General features: G+C 41.2%; 1 protein-coding gene across 1 annotated transcript in view; it reads right to left on the reverse strand.

The window, feature by feature from the left end:
• LOC122799329 (oxysterol-binding protein 2-like) overlaps positions 1-26190 on the reverse strand; it is a 1737477-nt gene that overhangs the window by 1480885 nt on the left and 230402 nt on the right. Inside the window, exon 2 of the mRNA XM_044068308.1 lies at positions 18875-19125. Coding sequence (XP_043924243.1) covers positions 18875-19125 — 251 coding nt within the window. The remainder of the gene's footprint in view (positions 1-18874; positions 19126-26190) is intronic.

The following is a 26190-nucleotide window of genomic DNA, read 5'->3' on the forward strand; positions in this document are numbered from 1 at the left end:
ATATTTACTGGGTTCCTACAGTAGTACTGTACATGTTTAAAGCAGTGTTTTTTTTTTGTTTTTGTTTTTATTTGGAGACAACAGGAAAAGAGGAAGGCCGAAGATAAGGTTTATGGATGTGGTGAGAGAGGACATGCAGGTGGTTGGTGTGACAGAGCAAGATGCAGAAGACAGGAAGAAATGTAAACAGTTGATCTGCTGTGGCGACCCTTGACAGGAGCAGCCGAAAGAAGAAGAAGAAGATTTGGAGACAACCTTTGTTTTTTTTTTCTGGTTCTTGGCACATACGTAACTACCTTTGTACTCTCCCTTTCTCTTTAGCTTTTTCCTCCCACCTTGCGTCTTTGGTACTGCTACTGCCCATCTAAGTCCTCTCTGCCTGCGACCTCTCTGTTCTCAGAAGACAATTCCAAGCAACTAAGTTGGTCCCTGCCCTGTATTATTTTTACTGAACTGTGTCTTATAACTAAATCCAGCTTGTCTATTGTAGCGTGTACACTATGCTAGTATGGTGTAGAAGGTATCCCTCCTAACTATCCATTACCCCTTCTCCCACCTGTAGCACTAGTGTTCTTCCTTTCTACCCTGCAGTTATTATTTTTTAAAGCAAAACTAATTTGGATCAAAAGAATAAACTAGAAAATAAAATTAAATAACAACTATCTCATACTTTAGGCTGCACTGACCTGGTGTAATTTCTAGCTTTCTTGATTGGTTTTTGCACTTGGTCTCGGCCAGGTTCAGCCCCGTTCCATTCACCCTCACTGAGCTCAGGCTCACTCTGCTCCCTACCCTGCCCCCATTCTCCACCCACCTCCACTACCCCTAAACGTATACCTGTCTCCACCCACCACCACTTCAACCAATCAAACCCCAGAAAATTCCCTCATCATTAACCTATCCCACAATTACTCCCACCCACTTACCTCTCACCTGCAAATATGATACCTTCACATAACCATAGGTGAACTACTTTCCATACAAGCAATCTCACTATCCTCCTTATCCTAACTTTAACACATCACCATACCTCCTACCAGACCACACTTAACAGTAGCTATGCAGCCCCAACAAAACATACCTCCACTCATACTCCTCACACCCCTCACAATAGCCTACACATATCTCCAAGCCTATGCCAACACATTATTATTGCACCTAACTCAGTCAGATTCCTCCCAACCACTCCTAGATCACCACATAGAAATGATTGCCACCCTAATTAAACTCACCAAACTCTTACACCATATAAACCATCAACTGATCCTGGCAGGAGGCCTATACCCAAACCCAGGCCCTAACCCTATATAAAATACCACAGTTAATTCAACTATTCCCTCTGGCCAATTATCCATTACTAGACCAATAACCAGCCTATTAATACTGAGTTTAAACATTCGGAGCATTAACAATAAGATACACTTACTGCATGCATTGCTATCCACCTACTCCCCTGACATACTATGTCTAACTGAAACCTAGTTAAAGCCCACTATAGCCAATAATTAATTCCTTCCCTCTGGATACAGCATACAACAGACTGTCTAAAAAGGGAGGAGGGGTAGCATTACTCTATAAAAACAACCTAAAAATAACCACTATTAATTCTCAAGTCCCTCCCTTTAATACTGCTGATCTTCTCCTAGCCAAACTCACACTTAGTGACAAAAAAATCAATCAATATTATCACATGCTACATACCACCAGGTAACAATATTCCCTCCCTAGAAGCCTTCCTACAATGGACAAGTCAAAACTTACCTCAGGAAATTATCGTCCTTGGTGACTTTGATATAGACTGGAACACATGTTCAGCTATAAACCCCACCAACCACATTAGCCTCTATAGATTCTCTCAGGTCATCTAATAAAGCACTAGACTCGGAAACGCAAAAATTAAAGAAAGTCTCCTAGACTGGATCTTAATAAATAAGACCAACACCTCTTACTAAGCAGGCGTCCTTCCAGACACACGTAGTGACCACCAACCCACCTTCTTAATAAAATGCAAAACCCAGGCCAACCCTACCCCCTATTACAAACTACACAAAAAACTTCAACCCTAACAAATTCAAACTTGAACTAACGCACCATAACTGGAACATACTAAACATATTACCCCTAGAAGAAGCAGTTACCCAGTTCAATAACACTTTCCTAAAAATCCTAAATGCCCATGATCCAGCCCACACCACAAAACTCAAAGTGAAAACATCCCCCTGGATTACCAAAGAGACTAAAAATAAAATAGCACTAAGGAACAGAGCCTGGAATCATTGGAGGGCCATAAAACCCCCAACAGCTAGGGAACAATTCCAAAAATGTAGAAATGAAACAAAAAAGCAGTTTTCCTGGATAAAAGAATTATTTCACACAGCTGCAAAACAGGCATCAAAATAACACCAAACAATTCTAGGCAGGAATAAATAAACTACTTCACCCCGGCAAACCCTCCACCCCATCTCCTACCTCCACAAGCGAAAATGCAAACATACCTGATACATTTAACAAATACTTTATAGAAGCTATCTCCAAGCTTGTTCAACAACAGCCCACATCCACCACCACTAATAGCCTCGAACCTGTAAATAGACCTAAAACAACCTTCCAATTTCAACCCGTCCCTACCAACTATGTGAAAAAGTTACTAACCAAACTTAAACCTTCTACATTACCAGCTGATGGCATCCCTGCTGAATACCTTCAGTTAGCTGGCAATGAACTTGCCTTCCCAATATCTATGCTCCTAAACAGATCTATATCTGAAATCACCATTCCTTCCATCTGAAAGACCTCCTATAACATCCTCCTCCACAAAGGCAGTACCTCCACCGACCTCACTAACTATCGTTCCATAGTCATCCTGTCACCACTAGCTAAAATACTTGAAAAATGTATACACCATTACCTTCTGCCTTACTTATTCAACAACCAACTTCTCTCACCTACCCAGCATGGATTTTGTTCTGCTCACAACACCACCTCTGCCTTACTCTCTTTCACAAACCTCATCAACCAAAACAAACACACAGGCAGTCTGACATCTGCTATATTCTTGGACCTGTCAAAGACCTTTGATATGGTCAACTATCTTAAACTACTTCAATCCCTTATTGACCTTGCCCTTAGTAACCAAGCCTTAGCCTGGTTTCAGAACTATCTACAAGGAAGACACCAAGCAGTTTGAAGGGACAACAACCTATCCTCACTGCTACCCATCACCACAGGAATCCCACAAGGCTCCATTCTAGGTCCCCTTCTATTCTCCATTTTTACCAATAATCTTCACAGCATCTGTCAAGATGCAACTGCTATTCCATATGCTGATGATTCAGCACTAGTCTGTTCAGCCAATGATCCTCAGAAACTCCTCTTTATCACCTAAAAAGTCTTCCAAACTACTGAAATCTGGTTCTTTAACAAAAACCTAATACTAAATCCCAAAAAGACCAAACTGTTGCTATTCAAACCTAACAAATCTACCACAATTCCCAACCAATTTAATATTATGTCCAGGGATGGGTCTATCATCTCCCCAGACACTCATACTAAACTGCTAGGTGCAACCATTGGTAACAACCTTAAATTCAATGAGCATATAAATCAAACCATTCAAAACATCCACAAAAACTCAGCAGTCTATACAAAAATAATACATTCCTAACCCAAGTCAGGGTAACTATTACTCAAACTCACCTCCTTTCCACGCTACTCTATGCCTCACCCATCTTCACCAACCTACCCAAAACCAAAATTGCCAATCTCAACACTTCTTACAATCAAACTACCAAATTTGCTACCAGTGCCCTTTACCCAGCCCACCACTGTCCTACACTAAAACACCTTGAATGGCTTGAATTCCCTAATCTCCTAACCTTCCATCAGCTTTCCTTTGTCCACAAACCCCTACTACTCCCAGATAAAACTTCAGCACTGGCTAATCTACTATAACTACAAACTAATCCTAGACAACTTAACTATAGTGATAAAAAGCTAATCAAGGTCACCAAAAGCAATAATGCAGCAGGGGACTCTCTCTTCCCTAATTACATAGGTAAAATCTGGAATGCCATTCCTTCTGCTATTACCTCAGCAGTCTCAAAAGTTACCTTTAAAAGACTCCTCAAAGAACACGTAAACTCACATGGATATGCTCATGCTCACCACCAGGCTGACCTCCCCAACCATATCCACCCTCTTCCCTGTTCTCTTGCTCCCATCTCAGCTGCACCTTAAGAGTAACTGCAGCTTATTTAACTCCTAGCTTCCTTCAGTATCACCTCTGCATCTGGCCCCTTAGCTAGTACCTATACAGACAGTGGCACTAAAACATTGCTAAGACACTCTTTTACAAACTTTTTTTCCTAGCTCTTTTACCTAATCTTAAATCATATTTCTTAAATGTGTTGTTTCTCCTGCAATTGTACACCTGACTATGTCAAACTTCTACACAGACCAACTGTATAAAGTAAAAATAATGGAATTTCTAGACACTATTTTATTCTGCACTTCCTCTGACTTTGTATTGTCTCATCCTACTCTAAAACTGTAAAAGATGTCCACATTCTTCATAAGTATGTGACTTTTAAGCTTCATAACTATGTTGATTTTAAGGTTTTTTTATTATCAATGTAAATTTGCATGCTTCTGTACACTTCTAATATTTGCTTGTAGTTTGATCTGTGGAGCTTTTCTCCCCCGGGCCTCTGCTGAAAATGGACATACATCCAGTCGGACTTTCCCGGTCAACAAATGTAAAATAAAATAAATATTGTTTCACTGGCAAAGACTCCAATTAAATGTGCAGCCTATTAACATACATTTGTCCATATTTGTGTAAATACAGTCAGAGGGTTGAACTCAGAACAGTGTTTGCATTTCTGTTGGCTTGGGTTTGATAAATAAATATACGCATTGTATGAACTGCTAAGTCTTTACAGGCAAGTGTTTAGCACTTGCTAGTGTGTCATAATGATGTTGACTTCTGGGGGCTAACATGATGAATGGAGGAGCTCTCTGAGCATGTAGCCCAGGCCGGTATGACCCTGACCTTGAGTAGCATCTTACCCTCACCAAGAAAGGTGCCACAATATGAAGACAAGATGATCAATTTCAACAATTGGCTTAAGTATTGGTGTCATTCAAAGGGGATCCAATGCCTGTCAGCCTGGGATGACATGCTCGACAAGCCACAATGCTTCGCTAGGGACGGCTTGCACCTGTCACCCATGGGCTTTTGGATATTGGCAAAGGTTCTTGCTACCCCCATAGTGCCTTTTTTAGGCAAGGCTCAAAAGACAAACCCACCTCCATAGGTATCACAAGGGATAAAAAACTAAGAATCAAGAAAAAACACTTCTGGATCACAAAGTATCCAAATCGAAGTTTCAACGACAAACAAAATAAATGAAGCAGCAAAACTGGATTGAAAATTTTCTTTACTGGATTCTGGTACCTCGGCCTTCGCCTTCACATGGAATAACAATGTTTTGCATAAACCAGTATAAATACACACCTCACTTAGTCAATCATATCAATTAAACAATTAATCAATTACATATATTATATTTTAAAGAAATACATACAAAATACAATAAATAATATTTTATGATAATAATTATACTTCCAAATTCATACCATTGGGAAATAGAGTTCCATAATTAATAATAAATTTAGATTCCATATTCAATAATTTAGTTTGAAAATTTTTTTTTATTATTTTCCCCCATTCCCCAAGGTCTTGCCAAAATACTAAATTCAAAACCAGTTTGTTCTCCATTATGAAATTGGTGAAAATGGCTTGCAATTGGACTATCAAGTCTACTATTCCTAATATCTCCCAGGTGTTCCAAAATTCTTAACTTGACCCTACGTTTCGTTTGTCCTATATACCATTTTCGTTCTTTACAACTGCACCCAATGATATATACCACCCCAAATGAATTACAATCAAAATGATCTAATGCATGGTATGTAACCCCATTAATTTTATGATCATCTAAATTAATAATTTTGTCACAGACCTTGCATTTATTGCAAGCAAAAGAACCTGCATCCCTTACTCTATCCTTTTTGCCCTTGCTTCTAACCAATTCCTTCAGATTTTTACATCTTGTGTAAGAAAAAATAATGTTTTTTGGAATTATATTTTTCAAAAGATCATCACTAGTTATTAATGGCCACATATTCAACACAATTTTCTTCAGAATAGAAGAGAAAGGAGAGAATTTGTCTACAAAAAATATTTTGTCCATCCCCATAGTATCCTTTTTCTTAGAATGAAAAAATTCATTCCCAATTCTCTTACTATTCCTGTCTGCAGCCCCCTGTTTATTCAAATTTAACATTCCTTCCACTTTGGTCCTATGTGAATAGACATTATTCAACTACAAAAATATTGTTAATCAATATTAATTTTAACATTTTAACATTATCACACACTTTTAAAGTTCATTATATAAGAGCAATTATTTAATATTTAATATTTATGCATTATTTTTATATAATATTTAAAATATTTTTGTAGTTGAACTGATTTTACACCTGGCAGGATATAGTAACAATTGAAAGAGGATATACATAAATGTTTACAAGTTTTTCTTAACAACCTTTTGAAAAATTTTTTAGGAATACGTAAAAAAATCTTTCAAGAATATTTATTGGTAGTCAAATATTTTATGAACAAGTGTTTTGTGGTTTTTAAATGAAATTTCTGTGTCCACATAGAATGTTCACCTATTTTGAACCATGATGTACCTTTAAACTTTTGAATTTCTTAATTAATTAATTGGTGGTAATGGGTATATAAATGAAGCTTAATTGATGTACTGGTTGTCTGATGAAGTCAAGAAGTTGACGAAAACGCATGGTGTCTTATGTTTTATGGATTAAGGCGTTCACGTGTTACATGCCTTTGGCTTTAAGCTTTTTAAGCTTGTGTTAACTGTGTTATTCAATAAACGTTCCTGGACTGGTTTTCCTGGTGGCGAAGGGTCTTTTTCGTGACTGCTACACATGTTGGTTCGAGTTTGTTTGCAGGTCCTGTCTCAGTGTTATACCTCATACCATGCTTTTCGGCCCCAAAACTTGGACTGAACCACAAAAGGAGGGGGAGTATCAATATTCGTCAAAGATACCCACACCTCCAGGTTGGTGGCACAGCACGAAGCATCAGAGACTATCCATGTGCAACTAACAGTGGGTAAAACTGCCTTCCAGTTTATAGCCTGCTACAGACCACCCTCCCAAACCCAGGAACCCCACTCGGCCTTCCTGAGAACACTGGAAAATATGAAGGTCTCTCCAAACACCATTATATTGGGCGACTTCAACTACCCAAACATAGACTGGGAGCATTACTCTAGCTCCAACACCCTAGCCCAAAGGTTCCTAGAATTTATAAACTCAAATGTTATGGAACAACTTGTTACCACTCCCACAAGAGGGGAAAACATACTGGACCTGATTATCACCAACATGGGGACTTTATGCTCCAGACCAGAAGTGTATCCCTCACTGGTAAGATCAGACCATAAACTATTCTCACTGGATATTCACATCCCGACCCCACCCCCTGCCCAGAAAACCACAGTGAAAAACTTCTCTAAAGCAAATTTCACACTCCTCAAAACCGAGGTGGAATCCTTCAAAGCCCCCAGGCTTGTGGAAAATACTGCCCAGACCGCAGAATCCTTTATAAACGCATTCTATGAACACCTTCAGGAATGCATGGATCATGCAATCCCAAATAAAACCAAGACCCAATCCTCCAAAGGCAGACGTCCTGTCTGGTAGACCCCAGCCATAAACAAACTATACAATAGGAGGAGGAAGCTACTACATGATAGAGCAAAATCCCAAAAAGGGAAGGCATCTCTGATCAGTATTAGCAAAAAACTACGGGCACTCATAAAATCATCTAAGGCCAGCTTCGAGAGAAAATTTGCACAGGACACTAAGGATAATCACAAGGCTTTCTTTAGTTATGTTAGGAACCTGGGTGGGAATTCCCAGATATGCTCAGAATTAGTCCAAAATGACAAAAATACACGAACCCACAGACATTGCCAACATCTTAGCTGACAGGTTCAGCGCAAACTTCTCCCCACCAAAAGGGCAAATATCTATCCCAGCAGAGTGCTGCCCCCCGACATCTCAGATGCTCAGGTAAGAGCCGCCCCCTCCAAAGCAAAAAACACAGCATCAATGGGACCAGACGGTGTCCCGAGCTGCGTCCTACATGAACTCCAAGAAGAGCTAAACCCAAACATAAAACTACTGTTCAATCTCAGCCTTACTACAGGATATGTACCCAAAGAGTGGTGTACAGCAACAGTGGTCCCTCTCCACAAAGGTGGTGCCTCAACAGATCCTGGAAACTATGGCCCCTAAGCCTGACTAGCTTGGTCTGCAAAGCTATGGAAAGGATCATCATGGACCTCATAAATAAAGATATTGGGGACCTACAGACACTGAATCCTACCAAGTTCGGCTTTATTAAGGGCAGATCCTGCCTCTTAAACCTGGTCTATTTCTTTGAAACAGTCACCAAGGCCATTGACGAGGGGAAGGTGGTCCACACAGCCTACCTGGACCTCGCAAAAGCCTTCGATACAATACCCCACTTGGGCATTATAGATAAGCTCACCAGCTTAAATATAAACCCCTATGTCACTAGATGGGTTGCAAACTGGCTCAAGGACAGAACCCACATGGTTAGAATTGCTGGAGCCATGTCAGACTCCAAAACAGTTACAAGTGGAGTCCCACAAGGCTCAGTCCTGGGACCTCTCTTGTTCGGTATATATTTCTCAGAGGTACAGGCCAACACGGAAGGACTGTGGCTGACCAAGTTCGCAGATGACTGCAAACTGGGCACCATAATCGACTCTCCAGCCGACACAAGCATCCTCCAAAAGGGCCTCATAGAAACAGACAACTGGTGCCAGAGCCATGGCCTCAAGCTAAACGCCAAAAAGTGTATAGTCATCCCTTTGGCAAAACAAAGTGCCCACAAATTACCACATAGGTGATAATCCATTAAGTACAGAAGAAGTAATTAGGGACCTGGGGACCCAAGTTGATAGCAATCTCTCATTTGACAACCACGTGGCCAAAGTGGTTAGAAAAACATTTTATATAGCCCACCTAATCATGAAGGGATTCACATCTAGATCAGGGGAGGTCATCGTGCCTCTTTACTCATCCCTCATCAGGCCCATAATTGAGTACAATGCCCCTTTTGGGATGTACCTTACCAGACACCTGTAGCAACTGGAAAGACCCCAAAAGTACCTCACCAAGAGGATCAAAGGGCTCAAACAGATGCCATATGCTGCCCGGTTAAAGAAACTCCAGCTCCACTCAGTGGCATACCGCCTGCTCAGAGGCGATCTGTGCCTGACCTATAAAGCCATGTCCAACCCCGAATTAATAGACATGCTTCACCTCAGAAAATCCAAATCCCATTGAGCTACGTGCTCGAGAGACTTGAACCTCAGCACTGAAATAAATAGGACATGCTGGAGAGACAGATTCATAACCCAGAGTCTCCCTTCACTCTGGAATAAAATCCCAGTCCAGGATAGGCAGAGTCCCTCATTGACTCTCTTCAAGAGGAATCTTGATGAGTGGATGGGAGATCGTAGATTTACCCCGGGTATCACTTCTATGTCACTGTTAGAAAGAGGCACAGTATACTAACCTCGAAAAAGGGCATAGCAAAATTAATTTAAAATGGGTGGCGAAAGCCAAACACACACTGGCTAGGCTTATAAATGCCTTACGGCAGATAGCCTAGTATGAACCTATGAACCTATGAATGTGCATATTTGATTTGCTACCATTTGTGCTGCATTCTTGCTATGATCCACTGATTCTCCCTATCTTCCTGATCTACTCTTACATCTTCTCCTTCTGGAACCAGACTCTTTCTCCCCTTTAAGCCACAAGCATGTCTTCCACCTAATCTCTTACACTATATGATACTCTTTCAGTAACTAGCTTTGATCTTCACATTCAGCCAACATCTTAGCCCTGAAGCTCAACCAGTTTCCACAACCATTTCCTGACACATTTTGCTACTGAAATATTCACTAACTTGTAATTATCTTCTTAGGCTTTGGCTATCATTAAAGGACAACAATGGGATTCTGTTATTAAATGCTCAACTTCTCTGTCCTTTTTCTTCCTATGTATGGGCCTGCTATGAATAAACAACAATACACCATGTAAAATATTTTAAATTGACTGTTTTCCTCCACTAGAACAGTACCTTACTCTACTGTGGTGGTTTCACTTTCACAAAACTTTTGTCCCACCTTGTTAACGCTTGCTGCAGTCTCCAATTCATTGATGTCTTCAACACCTATGAATACAGGCTGTTTTCTGGCCATTTCATTCCCCAAACTGACATTTCCATGTCCTTCCTAAAAACCCATCCATGCTGTGATGTCACAGCTGCCTGGTGCTTTCCCTACCCATACAGAAAGTAAAGGCTAGAACAAGGAAACAGTACATGAGTCAAGACTCCTGCTGTGGGCTGTCAATCACAGGTGGTAACATCTCAAATTCCCCTTAGTACTTTGACAGCTAGGGAAGTTAGGTGTAAAGGGGGATGGGAGATGAGTCAAAGTAGTACAATACAGACTTCACAAAAGACTGCAGTTCAACCATTCTAAAAAGAAGCAGCAGTAAAAAAAAAAAAAAAAAAAAAAAAAAATTCTAAGCTTGTTTCCTGCCTTTCCTGTAACGAGTCTAGTCCAGATACAGACTTGCTGTATCCAGGACTGCTGCTAAGCTTCTGAGCCCCCCAAGCCTTTCTGTGTTGGAGGGAAGCCTTCTAGCTTATCAGTGGGAACGGCCCTAGGTCAACTGGTGCCCTAGGCAAAAGGGCTCCACTGTGCCCCCCACCACACTACCTGGTGCCCCCATCCTGGTCTGCCTACACCAAATAAATACTGGAAAAGCGCCCCTGCTAGACCGGCGCCCTAGGCGACCGCCTAGTTGGCCTATGCCTAAGGCCGGCTATGGGAGTGATAAGCACTAGGTAGCCTATCTACCACGGGAAGAGTGGGTTTTGGCCCAGAAATTGTAGTTCATTGGCCGTTTGGGCAGTTTTTCCATCTCTTTCCACTTTCTGGTTTAAAAGCCCAAGTTTGCATTTGGTCCCCGCCTTTCCTGTAACTAGTGTAGTCCAGGTACAGATTTGCTGTATCCAGGACTGTTGGTAAGCTTCTGAGCCCCCCAATCCCTTCTGTGTGGAGAGAAGCCTTCTAGCTTATCAGTGGGAGTGGTAAGCACTAGGTAACCTATCTACCACAGGAGGAGTGGTTTCTGGTCCAGAAATTATAGTTTATTGGCCGTTTGGGAAGCGTTTCCATCTCTTTCAACCTTCTGATTTAAAAGCCTGTGTCTGCACTTGTTTCCTGCCTTTCCTGTTATGAGTCTAGTCCAGGTAGAGATTTGCTGTATCCAGGACTCTTTGTAAGCTTCTGAGCCCCCAAGCCTTTCCATGTTGGAGGGAAGCTTTCTAGCTTATCAATGGGAGTGATAAGAATTAGGTAGCCTATCTACCACAAGAGGAGTGGTCCCTGGCCCAGAAATTGTAGCTATTGGCTGTTTGAGCAGTTTTTTTTTCCATCTCTTTCAAAGTTCTGGTTTGAAAGTCGCACTTGCGCCTGTTTCCCGCCTTTCCTATAACTAGCTTAGTCCAGTTACACAGTTGCTGTATTCAGGATTGTTAGTAAGCTTCTGAACCCCCCAAGCCTTTCTGTGTTGGAGGGAAGCCTTCTAGCTTATCAGTGGGAGTGGTAAGCATTAGGTAGCCTATCTACCACAAGAGGAGTGGTTCCTGGCCCAGAAATTGTAGCTATTGGCCTTTTGAGCAGTTTTTTCCATCTCTTTCAATTTTCTGGTTTAAAAGCCGTACTTGAGCTTGTTTCCCATCTTTCCTGTAACTAGCTTAGTCCAGATACAGAGTTGCTGTATCCAGGACTGTTGGTAAGCTTCTGAGCCCTGCAAGCCTTTCTGTGTTGGAGGAAAGCCTTCTAGATTATCAGTGGGAGTGGTAAGCATTAGGTAGCCTGTCTACCACAAGAGGAGTGGTTCTTGGCCCAGAAATTGTAGTTTATTGACCATTTGGACAGTTTGTCCATCTCTTTCGACTTTCTGGTTTAAAAGACCACATCTGCGCTTGTTTCCCATCTTTTCTAACCTACTGGGAAGCACTAGAAAGCTTTAAACTGATACAAGCCTTCTAGCTTAGAAGATAGACTTTGGAGTGATTAAGAATCAGTTTTCTGTACTTTCTTGCTGTACTTAACTGTTTTCCACATAAACACAGATTTTCTAGCATTTACTGTGATTCAAAAGCTTGTTTTTTTCACATGTTGTACTTATTTGACTGCCTCCACTTTTAAAAAGTAGTTTTTTGTTTAAATAATTGGTTTAACTGTTGTAGGCTACACACTAAAGTGCAATAGCCTTTTCTGGTCGTTTGCAGTCGTTTAAAGAGCTGTTTTTAAGTGTATTTTTTTTACTGTTTTTGCCTTATCTTTAAAAAAAATAAATAAAATTCCTTCTTTCCCACCTTTCTAAGCTAGTATATAGTGCTGAATTCAGGGCTGTGTTACAAGTTTCTGAGTTGCCCATACCTTACTTGGATAGAAGGAAGTTTCTCTGTTCACCTGTGAGAGAGAGGAGCTTTGAGCAGCCTATCTGTCCCTGGGGGAGTAGTTCCAGCCCAGAAGTTAGTAGTTTATTGGCCATTTTGGGCTAATTTCTCTTTCTTTCATTTCCCTGGTATAAAAACCGTGTTTGGACGGTTTTGTGCGCCGGGCAGTGCCGGTAAGCTAGGGTTAAATTATTCCTGGCTCCACTGAGTCTCGTCTTTAGTTTTTCCCTTGAAACTAGTCTAACTCTCAACCTAAGCACTCAAAAAGCATCCTACAGCCCAGCACTTGCTCAGACCTAATAGCAAGCACTAACATACCCTGACACTTGATTGCCCAGAAGGGCAAGGCTCTTTATTTACCAATCACCAACCAAGCGACTAAGCAGCTCACCTTACTATCCAGGCATGGCCAAAGGGCAATTTCAGGTGTACTCTCCAGTCCAGCTGGTGAATCCGGGTATCCTGAGGCAATGTTACAACTGCCTCATGTACACAGACAACCCTCTCCTCCTACCACAAAACACTAACATATGCAAGAGATGCAATTATACAGCCAAAATGGAGTCTAAGCTGTCTCCACCCAAGACTGGAACAGACAGTCAAGAGGAGAAGGTTAACACTTGCACCACACCTGCAGCCAGACAAAGACCTACTAAACCAACACTGGCAAAAAATACACATAAATACACAAAATCATACTCGGAGGCGCTAAATAAAAACCTGCAAAAGCATCAGGGACCTCCAAAGCAAACACCCAAACAACCTGCACCTCCTATCACAAACCAGACAACACATAAAACACAAAATCAGTGTGCCGCATAATCACAGCCCTTAAGGTGAAATAACATACCTAACACACTAGTAATAGGTGACTCTACAGTCAGGCACACTGATATCCCACTCACTAGGCTGGACATGCAGAAGGTTACTATTAGCTGCTGGCCGGGAGCCAGAATCCGCCACATAACACAAGCACTCAGGTCATTCCAGAACACGTACAAATATGACTCTGTCATTGTTCATGTTGGTGTGAATGACCTGAGACATACCTCCCTGGACTACATGAAAAGAGACATGGAAGAGCTCTCTGATCATGCAGTCCAGGCTGGTATGACCCTGACCCTGAGTAGCATCCTGCCCTCACCAAGAATAATACCTCAGTATAAAGAAAAAATGATCAATTTCAACACTTGCCTAAGCTTCTGGTGTCATTCAAAGGGGATCCAGTGTCTGTCAGCCTGGGACGACATGCTCGACAAGCCGCGTTGCTTCGCAAGAGACGGCTTGCACCTGTCACCCCTAGGCTTTCGAATACTGGCCAAGGCTCTTACTGCCCCCCATAGTGCCTTTTTTAGGCAAGGCTCAAAAGTTAAACCCACCTCCGTAAACAGCACAATTAACAAAAAAACAGAGGGTTATGCTACTCAACGCCAGGATTTTACATCATAAAATGCACGTGCTCGAAGCACTCCTCAGTATGGAGAACCTCGACTTCTGTACAGTAAAGGAAATCTGGTTCAAGGCTCCACACAGCACCCCAGCACTACCGGGCTACAACTCGTACCACATGTTTTGGCCACAGAACACTGACCAAAACACAAAAGAAGGGGGGTGTATCCATATTCATCAAGGATACCTACACGTCCAGGTTAGTGGCGCAGCATGATACCTCTGAGATCATCCATGTGCAACTAACATCGGGCAAATCTGCAATGCAAATTATGGCCTGCAACAGATCACCCTCCATGACCCAGGACCACCACTCCACCTTTCTGGAGACACTGGAAAACATGAAGGTCCTACCGAACACCCTGATATTGGGCAATTTCAATTAACCTACCATTCACTGGGAAAACTACTCGAGTACAAATTCCCAGGCCTAGCGCTTCCTGAAATTCATCAACTCAAACACCCTGGATCAGCTTGTAAACTCCCCTACCACAGGTGAAAACATATTGGACCTGGTCATCACAAACATGGGCGACAGGTGTTCCACACCGGAGGTCAACCCGTCACTGGTTAGATCAGACTATAAACTAATCACTCTGGATGTCCACACCCCACCACCACCCCCAACTAAGGAAACCACAGTAAAAAACTTTTCTAAAGCAAACTTCACCTTACTTAAGACAGAGGTGGTACGTTTCACAGCCCCCACGCGAAAGGATAATGCTGCCCAATATGCAGAAACCTTTACAAATGCACTCTATGAGCACCTACAAGGATGCATGGATCGTGCCATCCCTAGCAAAACCTAGACTCACTCTTCTAAGAGAAGGAAACCAGTTTGGTGGACCCCTGCAATAAACAGGCTATACAATAGAAGTTCAGAAAAAAAGATAATCCCAAGAAGGAAAGACATCCCTGATCAGTATCAGTAAAAAACTAAGGTCCCTCATGAAATCATCCAAGGCTAACTTCGAAAGAAAAATGGCCAAGGATTCAAAAGATAACCACAAAGCCATCTTTAGCTATGTTAAGAATCTAAGTGGCAACTCGCAGATATGCACTGAACTAGTGCAAAATAGCACAAAATATACTGAACCTACTGATATTGCCAACATCCTGGCGGATATATTCAGTGCAGATTTCACCCCCCCTCTCACCTCCAAAAGGGCCCACTACAATACCGGAAAACTGTAGTGACCCAAAAATCACAGACGCACAGGTGAAAACAGCCTTTTCAAAAGCCAAAAACACAGCGTCAATGGGACCAGATGGTGTCCCAGGCTGCGTCTTGCACGAACTACAGAACAAACTAACCCCCTACCTAAACACGCTGTTCAACCTCAGCCTCTCCACAAGCTATGTGCCCATAGAATGGCACACAGCAACGGTTATTCCTCTACACAAAGGAGGGGCCACAACTGACCCTGGAACGATCGCCCCATAAGCCTGACTAGCCTGGCCTGCAAGGTTATGGAGCGCATCATCATGGAACTCATTAACAAAGACATTGGGAACCTCCAAACACTTGTCCCGACCTAGTTCGGCTTTGTTAAGGGCAGATCATGCCTACTAAACCTGGCTGACTTTTTCGAGACAGTCACCAAGGCCATAGACGAGGGAAAGGTGGTTCACACAGCCTACCTTGCCCTCGCCAAGGCTTTTGACACCATTCCCCACTCGGGTATTACAGAAAAACTCACCAACCTGAACATAAACCCATACATCACGAGATGGGTTGCCAACTGGCTTACAGACAGAACTCACATGGTAAGAATAGCGGGCTCCAGGTCCGACTCTAAACCAGTCATAAGTGGTGTCCTGCAAGGCTCAGTCCTGGGACCCCTACTGTTCGGCATATACTTCTCAGAAGTACAGGCAAACACAGGAGGACTATGGCTAACCCAGTTCGCCGATGACTGCAAACTGGGAGCAATAACTGACTCTCCAGCTGACATGGACATCCTCTAAAAGGGCTTTACTGAGACGGACACCTGGTGTCAAAGTCATAGCTTCAAGCTAAATGCTAAAAAATGCATAGTCATCCTGTTTGGGAAAAACAAAACACCCACAAATTATCACATACGGTGGCTGCCCCCTTAATACAGAAGAGGTAATAAGAGATTTGGGGACCCAGGTAGATAGTAATCTCTCCTTTGACAATCATATTGCCAGAGTAGTTAGGAAATCCTTCTATGTGCCCCATCTAATTACTAAAGGGTTCACATCTAGAAATAAAAAGGTTATAGTGCCCCTCTACTCGTCACTCATCAGACCCATCATAGAGTACAATGCCCCATTTGGGATGTACCTCACAAGACACTTCCAACAGCTGGAGAGACCAAAAAAGTACCTCACCAAGAGGATTACTGGCCTCAAACATATGCCCTATGCAGGCTGACTGAAAAAACTCCTGCTTTACTCAGTGGCATATAGCTTACTCAGAGGTGATCTTTGCCTGACTTACAAAGCCATGTCCAACTCAGAAATTATGGACATGCTCCACCTAAAGAAATCCAAGCCACTGCAAGCCGCATGCTCTAGTGAGCTAAACCTTACCACAACAATAATTAGAACATGCTGGAGGGATAGATTCCTGTCACAAAGACCCCCCATGCTTTGGAACAAAATTCCAAACTACATCAGGAAGAGCCCCTCACTAACACTCATCAAGAGAAACCTTGACGAATGGATGGGTAACAGAAAATACACCCCTGGGATCACTTCATTGGCTCTGCTTGACAGAGGATCATTTAATTAATCAATGGGGCGGCAAAAGCCGACACACTCTGGCTAGGCTTATAAATGCCCTCAGGCAGATAGCCTAGTACCTACCTATGAACCTATAAAAAGCACTTTGAAAGTCTGTTCTGTGGCATTTGCACTGTTTGTGTTTTAATTAGTCATTGAACGGCATGAAATGTTACTTAAAACTGACTGAAAGACAGCAGTATATGCATGTAAAATCAATGCAGTGAAAGGAGCTTCAGGAAGAAATAGGCATACATGACATAAGTTTTTAGAGACACGCAGTACATTATGGGGCAGATTATACAATCAGAATTATTTCAAGATGTCAGACCCCATGTGGTCTGACTCAGAAATTACATATAAAAATATTTAAAAATGTGTAGTCCCAGAGTGGTGTTAAAATGTAGGAAACACCAAACCATGAAGAAATAAACATGTTTTTTGAGTCTGTGGGTGCAGTTCTCCTGTAATTTCCCCCATTTTCAGATGTAAATAAGCCTATCTACTCTTCATTTTTCCACCATTCTTCCCGCCTTTATCATAACTGTGTAGTGAATGTTTATGACTGTGTGTGTGTGTGGACTTGAGCTTTTCTCCATAGATGGTTGATCATGGAGTTAGTGTAAGTAACAGGGGGGGTTGCGGAAAGTGAAGCCCTCAAGGGAAGATGCTAGAGGATTGCTTCCTGCAAGAAACTACTGCTTTCAGAGTTTCAATGAATTGAAACTTTGACCAGCTTAATCCATTCAGCTGAAGTTTCAGAATTAATACTTAAGAAAACATAAGGGAAGCCTGCGATACTAGCTATAACATTTGTATTATACAGAACCATACAAAAATACTGCAGCTAAACATCAGTATGCGGGTGTGATATACTGCATAAAAGATTGTGTGTAAGAGCCACCTAAGGTACACAGGCCTGTTTTCACTGGAAAGGGAGGAAAGAGAAGAAATGGAGATGTTGATGGAGAATAATGGGATAAGATTGGTGGCTTGTGGGAAGGTATAACTGGGAAAGTATGATACCGAGGCAGCAAATCCTTGCTAACAGGACACTGGGATTGAAACTTGCTAGAGGCCTCCAAAGTGATACTACAGGTCCTACATGAAACAAAGGACATGATACTGCTCAATCATGGTTAGATACTATTGACAAGTTTTCCGTGTTTTGATATTCCTATGCATTATTTCAAGACATACTGTAACAGACACCCTCAAAAACGTACCTGTAGCTGGCTCTAATGAAATAGAGGGATGAAGCCCTGACTAAACCGTAGGTGACCTGAGTTTGAACAGTGACAGAGGCAACTGCTAGAGCTGACATGAAGGGGAGAACTGATATGGTTTTGCCAGCTTGCTTCTCTTCTGGGGAGAAGTTTAGGTCCCAGTTCCACAGCAGAATACCCAGTGGAGACCAGTTCACCCAGAGACGTACTGGGGAAAGGCTGTCTTGAGGGATTACATTTCTTGCAGAAGCAAGTGACATGCCATTTCTGATGCCTACTGCACAATGAAGCCTATGGCAGTATTGACCATGTAGACGAGTTAGCGTCCTATATAAAAAAAAAAAACCTGCCTTTGGTTAATGATGGCTCCTTTCATTGCTGCACAGCCCCCATCCCTAGCAGGAATGACTAGGCTGTAGGGCCCTCGCCTCCCAGGGCAAAGAATGGGCTAATGGAGTTAGCCAACAGAGGTAAGTGTGATGGTACCAAGGTAACGAAGAAAAACGCACCTAAAATAAAAACTTACTTGTGCATTTATCCATCAGTCCATTCGTATTCTTTGTAAAACAGCATATTCTTCCACATGTACACACAAAATAACAGAAACAGCTATATCACAAATCAATCAAGTTTGACCATCAGTCATTCCATTATTTTCAGTGTAATCAGACTGAAGATACATAAGTATTTGTTTTTCTTTTATCAGTATTAAAAATATTAAAACATCCAATGAAATATCAATAAAAAACAATTAATGAAAAGCAGTAAACTGGCTTACATTTATCATAGCATTGGAAGTGATTCTGAAGAGGGTAGCTCTTTCATTGACTGCTTTGATTTTTTCACCACCTTCTGCAGGGAGCTTCAGATTTTCCAGTTCACTCAGCGACCTCTGGAGTGCGGCCCCATGTTTTGCAATGAGATCATTGCAAGTGCACAGATCATCCAGTTTACTAGAAAGACTTTTCAGAGTACTGTGCAGCTCACTCTTTTCAGACTGAGAGATGGGTTCTTCATCACCAGAGTCATCTGTAAAAAAAAAATAATAAGTAAATGCCCCGGTAACCAATCTGGGCTGTACTTTTGAAGTTAAACTTGCAGTTAGTAGGGAGGAATTATTACAAGCAGCCATAGGAGCACAGAATATAATTCACAAAAGCACCACATTTAATGTCAAAGACACTTGACGAACACCCATTCTTCTCAATTATCCAAACTTTCGGTAACAGCATACACCTTACACAATATGTGGATTTTGCTAGCATTCCTGCAGTGCACTGCTCCATTTTATCATCCTGTCTCTACTAGGGAGATAATCAAACATCCGCCACCTATGCGGTGAGGAAGTACTTTTTGATTTACTGCACTTGCCCCATCCTTCAATTACATCATGATCAGTATGTAAAACAATCTTGCTTTTGTTTCTAAAATATACATCTGCATAACTTATTAGTGCCTGTGGAGTACTGAAATAATTGTTCTTGCAGGTATTTTGTGCAGAATGTGCACCATGTTTTTTCTCACATTTTCATTTTTTTACATTTTCACATAGCAGAACTTTACTGTAGCTTCACTTTTACATTCAATGAGCCCTCTAAGGACCCCCACCACTTTTGTGTTACTTTATGCAAAACTTAACAGCAAGTATAGTGTAAACAATTACAATAATCCCACTCTGTTTTCAAGCTGCCATCCAACTTTACATGGCTATATATTGCAAAGCTATTTCTGTGTATGTACTCTATCGAATCTCATGGTTTCTGAGTTTGCAACAGACCTTGCACCATTTCACTTCTCTCATGTGAACTGCCTAGTATTAAAAGAACTAAAGTTGTACTAAAAGCTTCTAGAAATGAATGCACTTTCTTACTGAAAGCTGACTGACAAACTATAACTCATTCCCTCCAATGGCGCTCTGGAAGTTTGCACTGTAAGTTCCAATGGGCTAAGCCTGAGCTTATTAATAAAATCAAATTATGTCCTCGTATTTCAAACATATGTTCCTATCTCTGAAACCATAAGGGCTACTAAAGAAGTGAAAATGGCAAACTTTTCATGACAAACTATTTTTATAGTGGTGATATTTTTTTTAGGTTTTAAGTCATAAACTGGATTTTATGTCACAGTAAACACGATAATTATTGTTAGTAATATTTTGTAAATAACTTACAATATTTCAACAACCACTCAAGTTACACACATACTGTCAAAAGCATTTTGTTCACCCAGCTGAGAACTTTCATATGAAGCTAAGTAGTTCTCCCTGTGCTACTTGGTTATTGAGATACTTAGAAAAAAATACACTTTATGACACTATAAATAAATATTATATGAACAACAATTAATTGATCTTTGCACTAGAAAGAGGTCATAAAGCAATACGGTTGTGTTTGCTATTGTGTAAGCTTTAAGACGAAATCTTTTAAAACTGTGAATGTAAAATGGTTTTGGGATTATTAATGCAAATATGAACAATCAATATTTGATGCTTAGAAGCGTCAACAAGATGCAATTGCAGAAACACCTGTAGGTACTACCTGGCTAAAATGCGATAAAGCAGACATTATTAGCATCATTTTTGCTAATCATGCTTTTTCATACAGCATAACATCTTACTGACCCTATCCAATGCCTTGCACTGTTCCTGGTCTGTTTCATCTCAGTAGATATGAATAAGCAAGGTTCTTTTGCTCTTGGGAAGTCTTCAGTGCTATGTTCTTTAAGTATTTCACCACTAGAATTCTATTCCCCAAGCACATATCATATATGGCATTTATTTTGAATTAATTCTATATGAGCCTCTATACGTACTTACATTCGTACAAATGAATATAAGAGGATGATGAATTAAGAACATCTATAGTCTAGTGAGCCCACTTGAGTGTTGCGGCTTGTCTTTGCACAACTGCCTCTTTCCTACTGTTACCCTATCCATTTCTTCCACTATTCCTGCAGCAGGAGACCTATCTGATTATTTACACAGCACCAGAAGCTCGGGTACTACATTTCAGGGTCCTACCACCAGGAGAGAATTTACACTTCTTGAAGTCTGTTGAACTATCCTTTTCTGGTTCCCACCTATATCCAATATATATACATTTCATACATGAAACTGATAACAGCAATGGGGTCAAACAATATATTTCAAGTAGCAGGTATCCAAACAACCTAGCACATTTTTAACTCCATGAAATGAATCCCATCTGAACTGTTTACTTTATTTTCACAAAAACTCAAGTTCCTTCTCTAGTTCTTCTCCAGACACTACTATTTTCCCATCTCTCTTCCTATACTGGTGTACTGACACATTTTTTTGCATAGGTACATAAGGTGAAGAACTCATTTACATCACTAAAATGCAAACTACACTGTATTGTATTATACTAGACTGCATTACAATATTAAGGTTATATGATAGTAGGGCATTACGTTACAATTCCTACTTTGGGTTAAGGTTGTGCCTTGCACATTCTCAACTTTGTCTCAATTATTTAAGACTTCATGTATACCAAACTCTCAGGCAAATGAACCATGACATTACTACTGTATACTGCAAAAAAAAAAAAAACTCGCACAAATGTGACTTGTATGTGCATGTTTAAATAAATGAGACAGCGTCAAGTAGACAATACTATGTCTCTATTTATTGAGGTATTTGGGAAAGTACTCCTGGGAAAGTGGCCACACCAAATGCTTTAGGCTCAAATCCTGATTGCCCATTACAAACAGCTAATGACTTTAATAATTTCTTTACTTCCGCTATATTAAAGCTAGCAAACCACCAAAGCCCCGATACCTCCAAACTATCAAGCCCAAACCCAATTCCTCCGCCATTTCACCTCAAACCCATACCCACCTCTTATATACTGTCCTTACTTCAAAAATTAAAACCCACAACCCCCTCAGCTGATAAACTACCAGCAGAATACCTCCAACTAGGTGCAAAAGCTATTGCCTACTCCATCTCAACACTGATTAACAGGACCTTAAAAGAAAGTACAATTCCATCAATCTGGAAAATCTCACACATCATCCCTCTTTTCAAGGGAGGTGACTCTACTGAATATTCCAACTTCTGCCCCATAGCATTACTATCTCCTCTTGCAAAAATAATGGAGAAATGCATCCACAAACAGTTACTTAACCACCTATTAAGCCACAATCTCCTAGCTAATTGCCAACATGGTTTTCGGCCATTTCATAGTACAACCACAGCCTTACTATCATTTACTGACTCTATTAACAATAATCGCAATAAGAATACTCTTTCCTCAGCATTCTTTGTAGACCTGTCTAAAGCCTTTGACATGGTCAATCACCAACTACTCCTCCATCGTTTAAAGTCCCTCTCCCTAGACAATTCAACCTTAAACTGGTTTACATCCTATCTGGATAATCAAAAACAGGCAGTTCTTTGGCACAACCATCTCTCTGATCTCCTCCCCACCTCTATAGGCGTCCCTCAAGGCTCTATCTTAGGTCCTCTACTGTTCTCCATTTTTATAAATGACCTTCATCTAACCACTTCTCTATCAACTTATATTCAATATGCAGATGACACTACTATCATTTGCTCAGCCTCAGCACAGTCGGAACTTCATTCCCTCACACAAAATCCTTCTCGACAATAGAACAATGGTTCTCAAATCACTGTCTCCTCCTTAACCCCAAAAAAAACAAAACTCTTGCTTTTTACACCTACTCACTTGTCTCCCTCCCCTAATTTTACTCTTATATCTAGTAATGGTACCCTTATCTCTCCAGACCAGAATACCAAACTCTTAGGCATTACAATTGATAATCAACTAAAATTTGACACTCACATTAACGCTATAATAAAATCTACTAATAGAAAACTTGGCTCTCTCTATAGAATCAAATCCTTCTTAACTCCTGAAGCCAGAACTACTATAGCTAGAACCCACTTAATTTCTACCCTATTATATGCCTCCCCTATATTTACTAATCTTTCTAAGTTTAATCTGAACAAACTAGCAATAGCATATAATAGTATTGCCAGATATGCCACTAACTCTCCATATAGGACTCATCACTGTCACAATCTAAAAAAACTAGGCTGGCTTGAACTACCCCACCTTATTCAGCTTAACCAACTTACTATTGCACACAATGCCCTTTATCACCCTGACAACACTCCAATGCTCTCTACCCTCATAAAACCTTACACCAATCTGAGGAACCTACGCTCCTCTAACAAAGTATTGATTCATACCTCCTTATCTAATAACTTAGCAGGTGACTCTATATTTTCCAAATCAGTTGGAAAAATTTGGAATCAACTACCTCAACACCTCACAACCCTAACATCACTCCCACTATTTAAAACTAACCTAAAACTCTTCCTATCCAACCACTGGCTCTGCTCGTGTAATAACCCTGACTAATCATCCTCATCAATAAGCCTGACTAATCATCTTAATCTTCATTTCCTTTATTCTCTTTTATTTATAATCATTTATTTGATTCATTAACATTCCTTCTTACTTAATAAATCTAGACTACTAGATTTTCATCACCACACTTGATTCTGATACTCCCTCTACTAAATGACATATATCTTAATTTCTCAACCTCTAATGAAATTGCTTTTAGAGTAAACAATGTTCATAACTCCTATATTCTTCAGTAGTACACTATTCTGTATTCAAATGACTTCACATCTTGTTGGAGTGTTACAATTCTATGTTTTTTTCTGTATATTTTTATCTGTTTAGAAGTATTGTAGTAGAACATAGGCTTACAGTTCTGTGTATTTTTTTTTTCATATTTCTTGTATAATCTAATATCTTGAATTTTTGATATTTTGCTAAAATTTTTAATCTCGTTAGTAGTATTGTAGTGGAGCTTTTCTCCTCGGGCCTCCACTGAAAAGGGACATGTATCCAGTTGGACTAGCTCGGTAAACAAATGTAAAATAAATAAATAAAATATTTGACTCTGTCATTCCTCTTGCAAAGTGCAAACTATAATTTGGATTATTCTGAATATAACCTGAAGAAACATGGCAGTCAAGTCTTAGTTTAAATATGAGTACTTGCAGGTTACAATTAGCTCCATCAGAAGTAACGTAGATTGGATTTCTGCTTATTCCATCTTTTTAAAAAATACATACATAAAATAAAGACTTCACAGACTTTTGAGATGTACTCTTGTTCTGATTGCTTTCCCACTGTTGACTGATTCATGCCTACTACTAGCTGTGTGAGCTCCCTTGCCCCATTCAAGCTTATAGTGCTCAAAAAGCAAAACATATGGATTTGTCTGGAATTATTGAGCAAAAAACGTTGAGAGGTCTACATCTAAATGCCACACTGGTCTTCAATGCTACTCTTCCACACTGCATTTCAAGATTCACCCAGTAGTCTGCTATTATAGGTTCATAGGTTCATACGGAGGTACTAGGCTATCTGCCAAAGGCATTTATAAGCTTAGCTGGAATGTGTTGGCTTTTGCCACCCCCTTAGATTAGTTCCCTGTGCCTCTGTCCAGCAAAGCCACTGAAGTGATCCCCGGGGTAAACTTCCTGTTTCCCATCCACTCATCACGGTTTCTCTTGAGGAGTGTTAGTGAGGAGCTCTGCCTAATGTAGATTGGAATCTTGTTCCAGAGCATGGGAAGTCTCTGGGACAGGAATCTATCCCTCCAGCACGTCATATTTATTGTTGTTGGTGAGGTTTAGATCCCTAGAGAGTGTGGTTCGAGGGGATATGGTTTTCTTTAGGTGGAGCATGTCCATCAATTCTGGGTTGGACATGGTCTTGTATGTCAGGCAGAGATCACCTCTAAGTAGGCGGTATGCATCTGAGTACAACTGGAGTTTCTTCAGTCGAGCTGCATAGGGCATCTGTTTGAGGCCAGTGATCCTCTTGGTGAGGTACTTCTGTGGTCTTTCCAGCTATTGCAGGTGTCTTGTAAGGTACATCCCAAATGGGGCATTGTACTCTATGATGGGTCTGATGAGTGATGCGTAGAGGGGCACAATGACCTCTTTTGATCTGGATGCAAACCCTTTCGTGATTAGCTGGGCCATATAGAAGGATTTTCTAACCACTTTGGCAATGTGATTATCAGAGAAGAGATTACTATCTACTTGGGTCCCCAGATCTCTTATTTCGTCTTCCGTATTTAGGGGGCTACCACCTATGTGGTAATTTGTGGGTAGTTTTTTCCAAAGGGGATGGCTATGCACTGTTTGGCATTTAGCTTGAGGCCATGGTTTTGACAGGAGGATGTCTGTGTCAGCCGGAGAGTCAATTATAGCCCCTAATTTGCAGTCGTCTGCGAACATGGTCAGCCATAGGCCTCCTGTGCTTGCCTGTACCGCTGAGAAATATATGCCGAACAGGAGGGGTCCTAAGACTGAGCCCTGGGGAGCGCCATTTGTAACCGGTTTAGAGTCAGACCTAGCTCCCGCAACTCTTACCATGTGTGTTCTGTCCATGAGCCAGTTGGCAACCCATCTCATGATGTAGGGGTTTATGTTCAGGCTGGTGAGCTTGTCTATAATACCGGAATGGGGAATGGTGTCGAAGGTCTTTGCGAGGTCTAGTTAGGCTGTGTGGGCCACTTTTTCCTCATCTATAGCCTTAGTAACTGTCTCAAAGAAGTCCACCAGGTTTAGGAAGTATGCTCTGCCCTTAACAACGCCAAACTGGGTAGGGTCCAGTGTTTGGAGGTTCCCAATGTCTCTGTTAATGAGATCCATGATGATGTGCTCCATAGCTTTGCAGATGAAGCTAGTCAGGCTTATAGGGCGATAGTTCCTGGGGTCTGTTGTAGCTCCAGGAGCGGAATAACCGTTGCTGTACGCCACTCTATGGGCACGCAGCCTGTGGAGAGGCTGAGTTTGAACAGTGTGTTTAGGTGACGAGTTAGTTCATCTTTCATGTAGGACGCAGCCTGGGACACCATTCAGACCCACTGATGCTGTGTTTTTGGCTTAGGAGAGGGCCATTTTAACCTGAGTGTCTGTGATTTCAGGGGCACTACATTCTTCTGGTATGGTTATGGGCCCTTTTGGGAGTGAAGTTTGCACTGAACCTGTCTGCCGGGATGTTGGCGATATCGGTCGGT

The sequence above is a fragment of the Protopterus annectens genome, chromosome 4.part0 (genome assembly GCF_019279795.1).
Source record: "Protopterus annectens isolate FY-2018-M chromosome 4.part0, PAN1.0, whole genome shotgun sequence".
Taxonomy (NCBI): Eukaryota; Metazoa; Chordata; order Ceratodontiformes; family Protopteridae; genus Protopterus; species Protopterus annectens.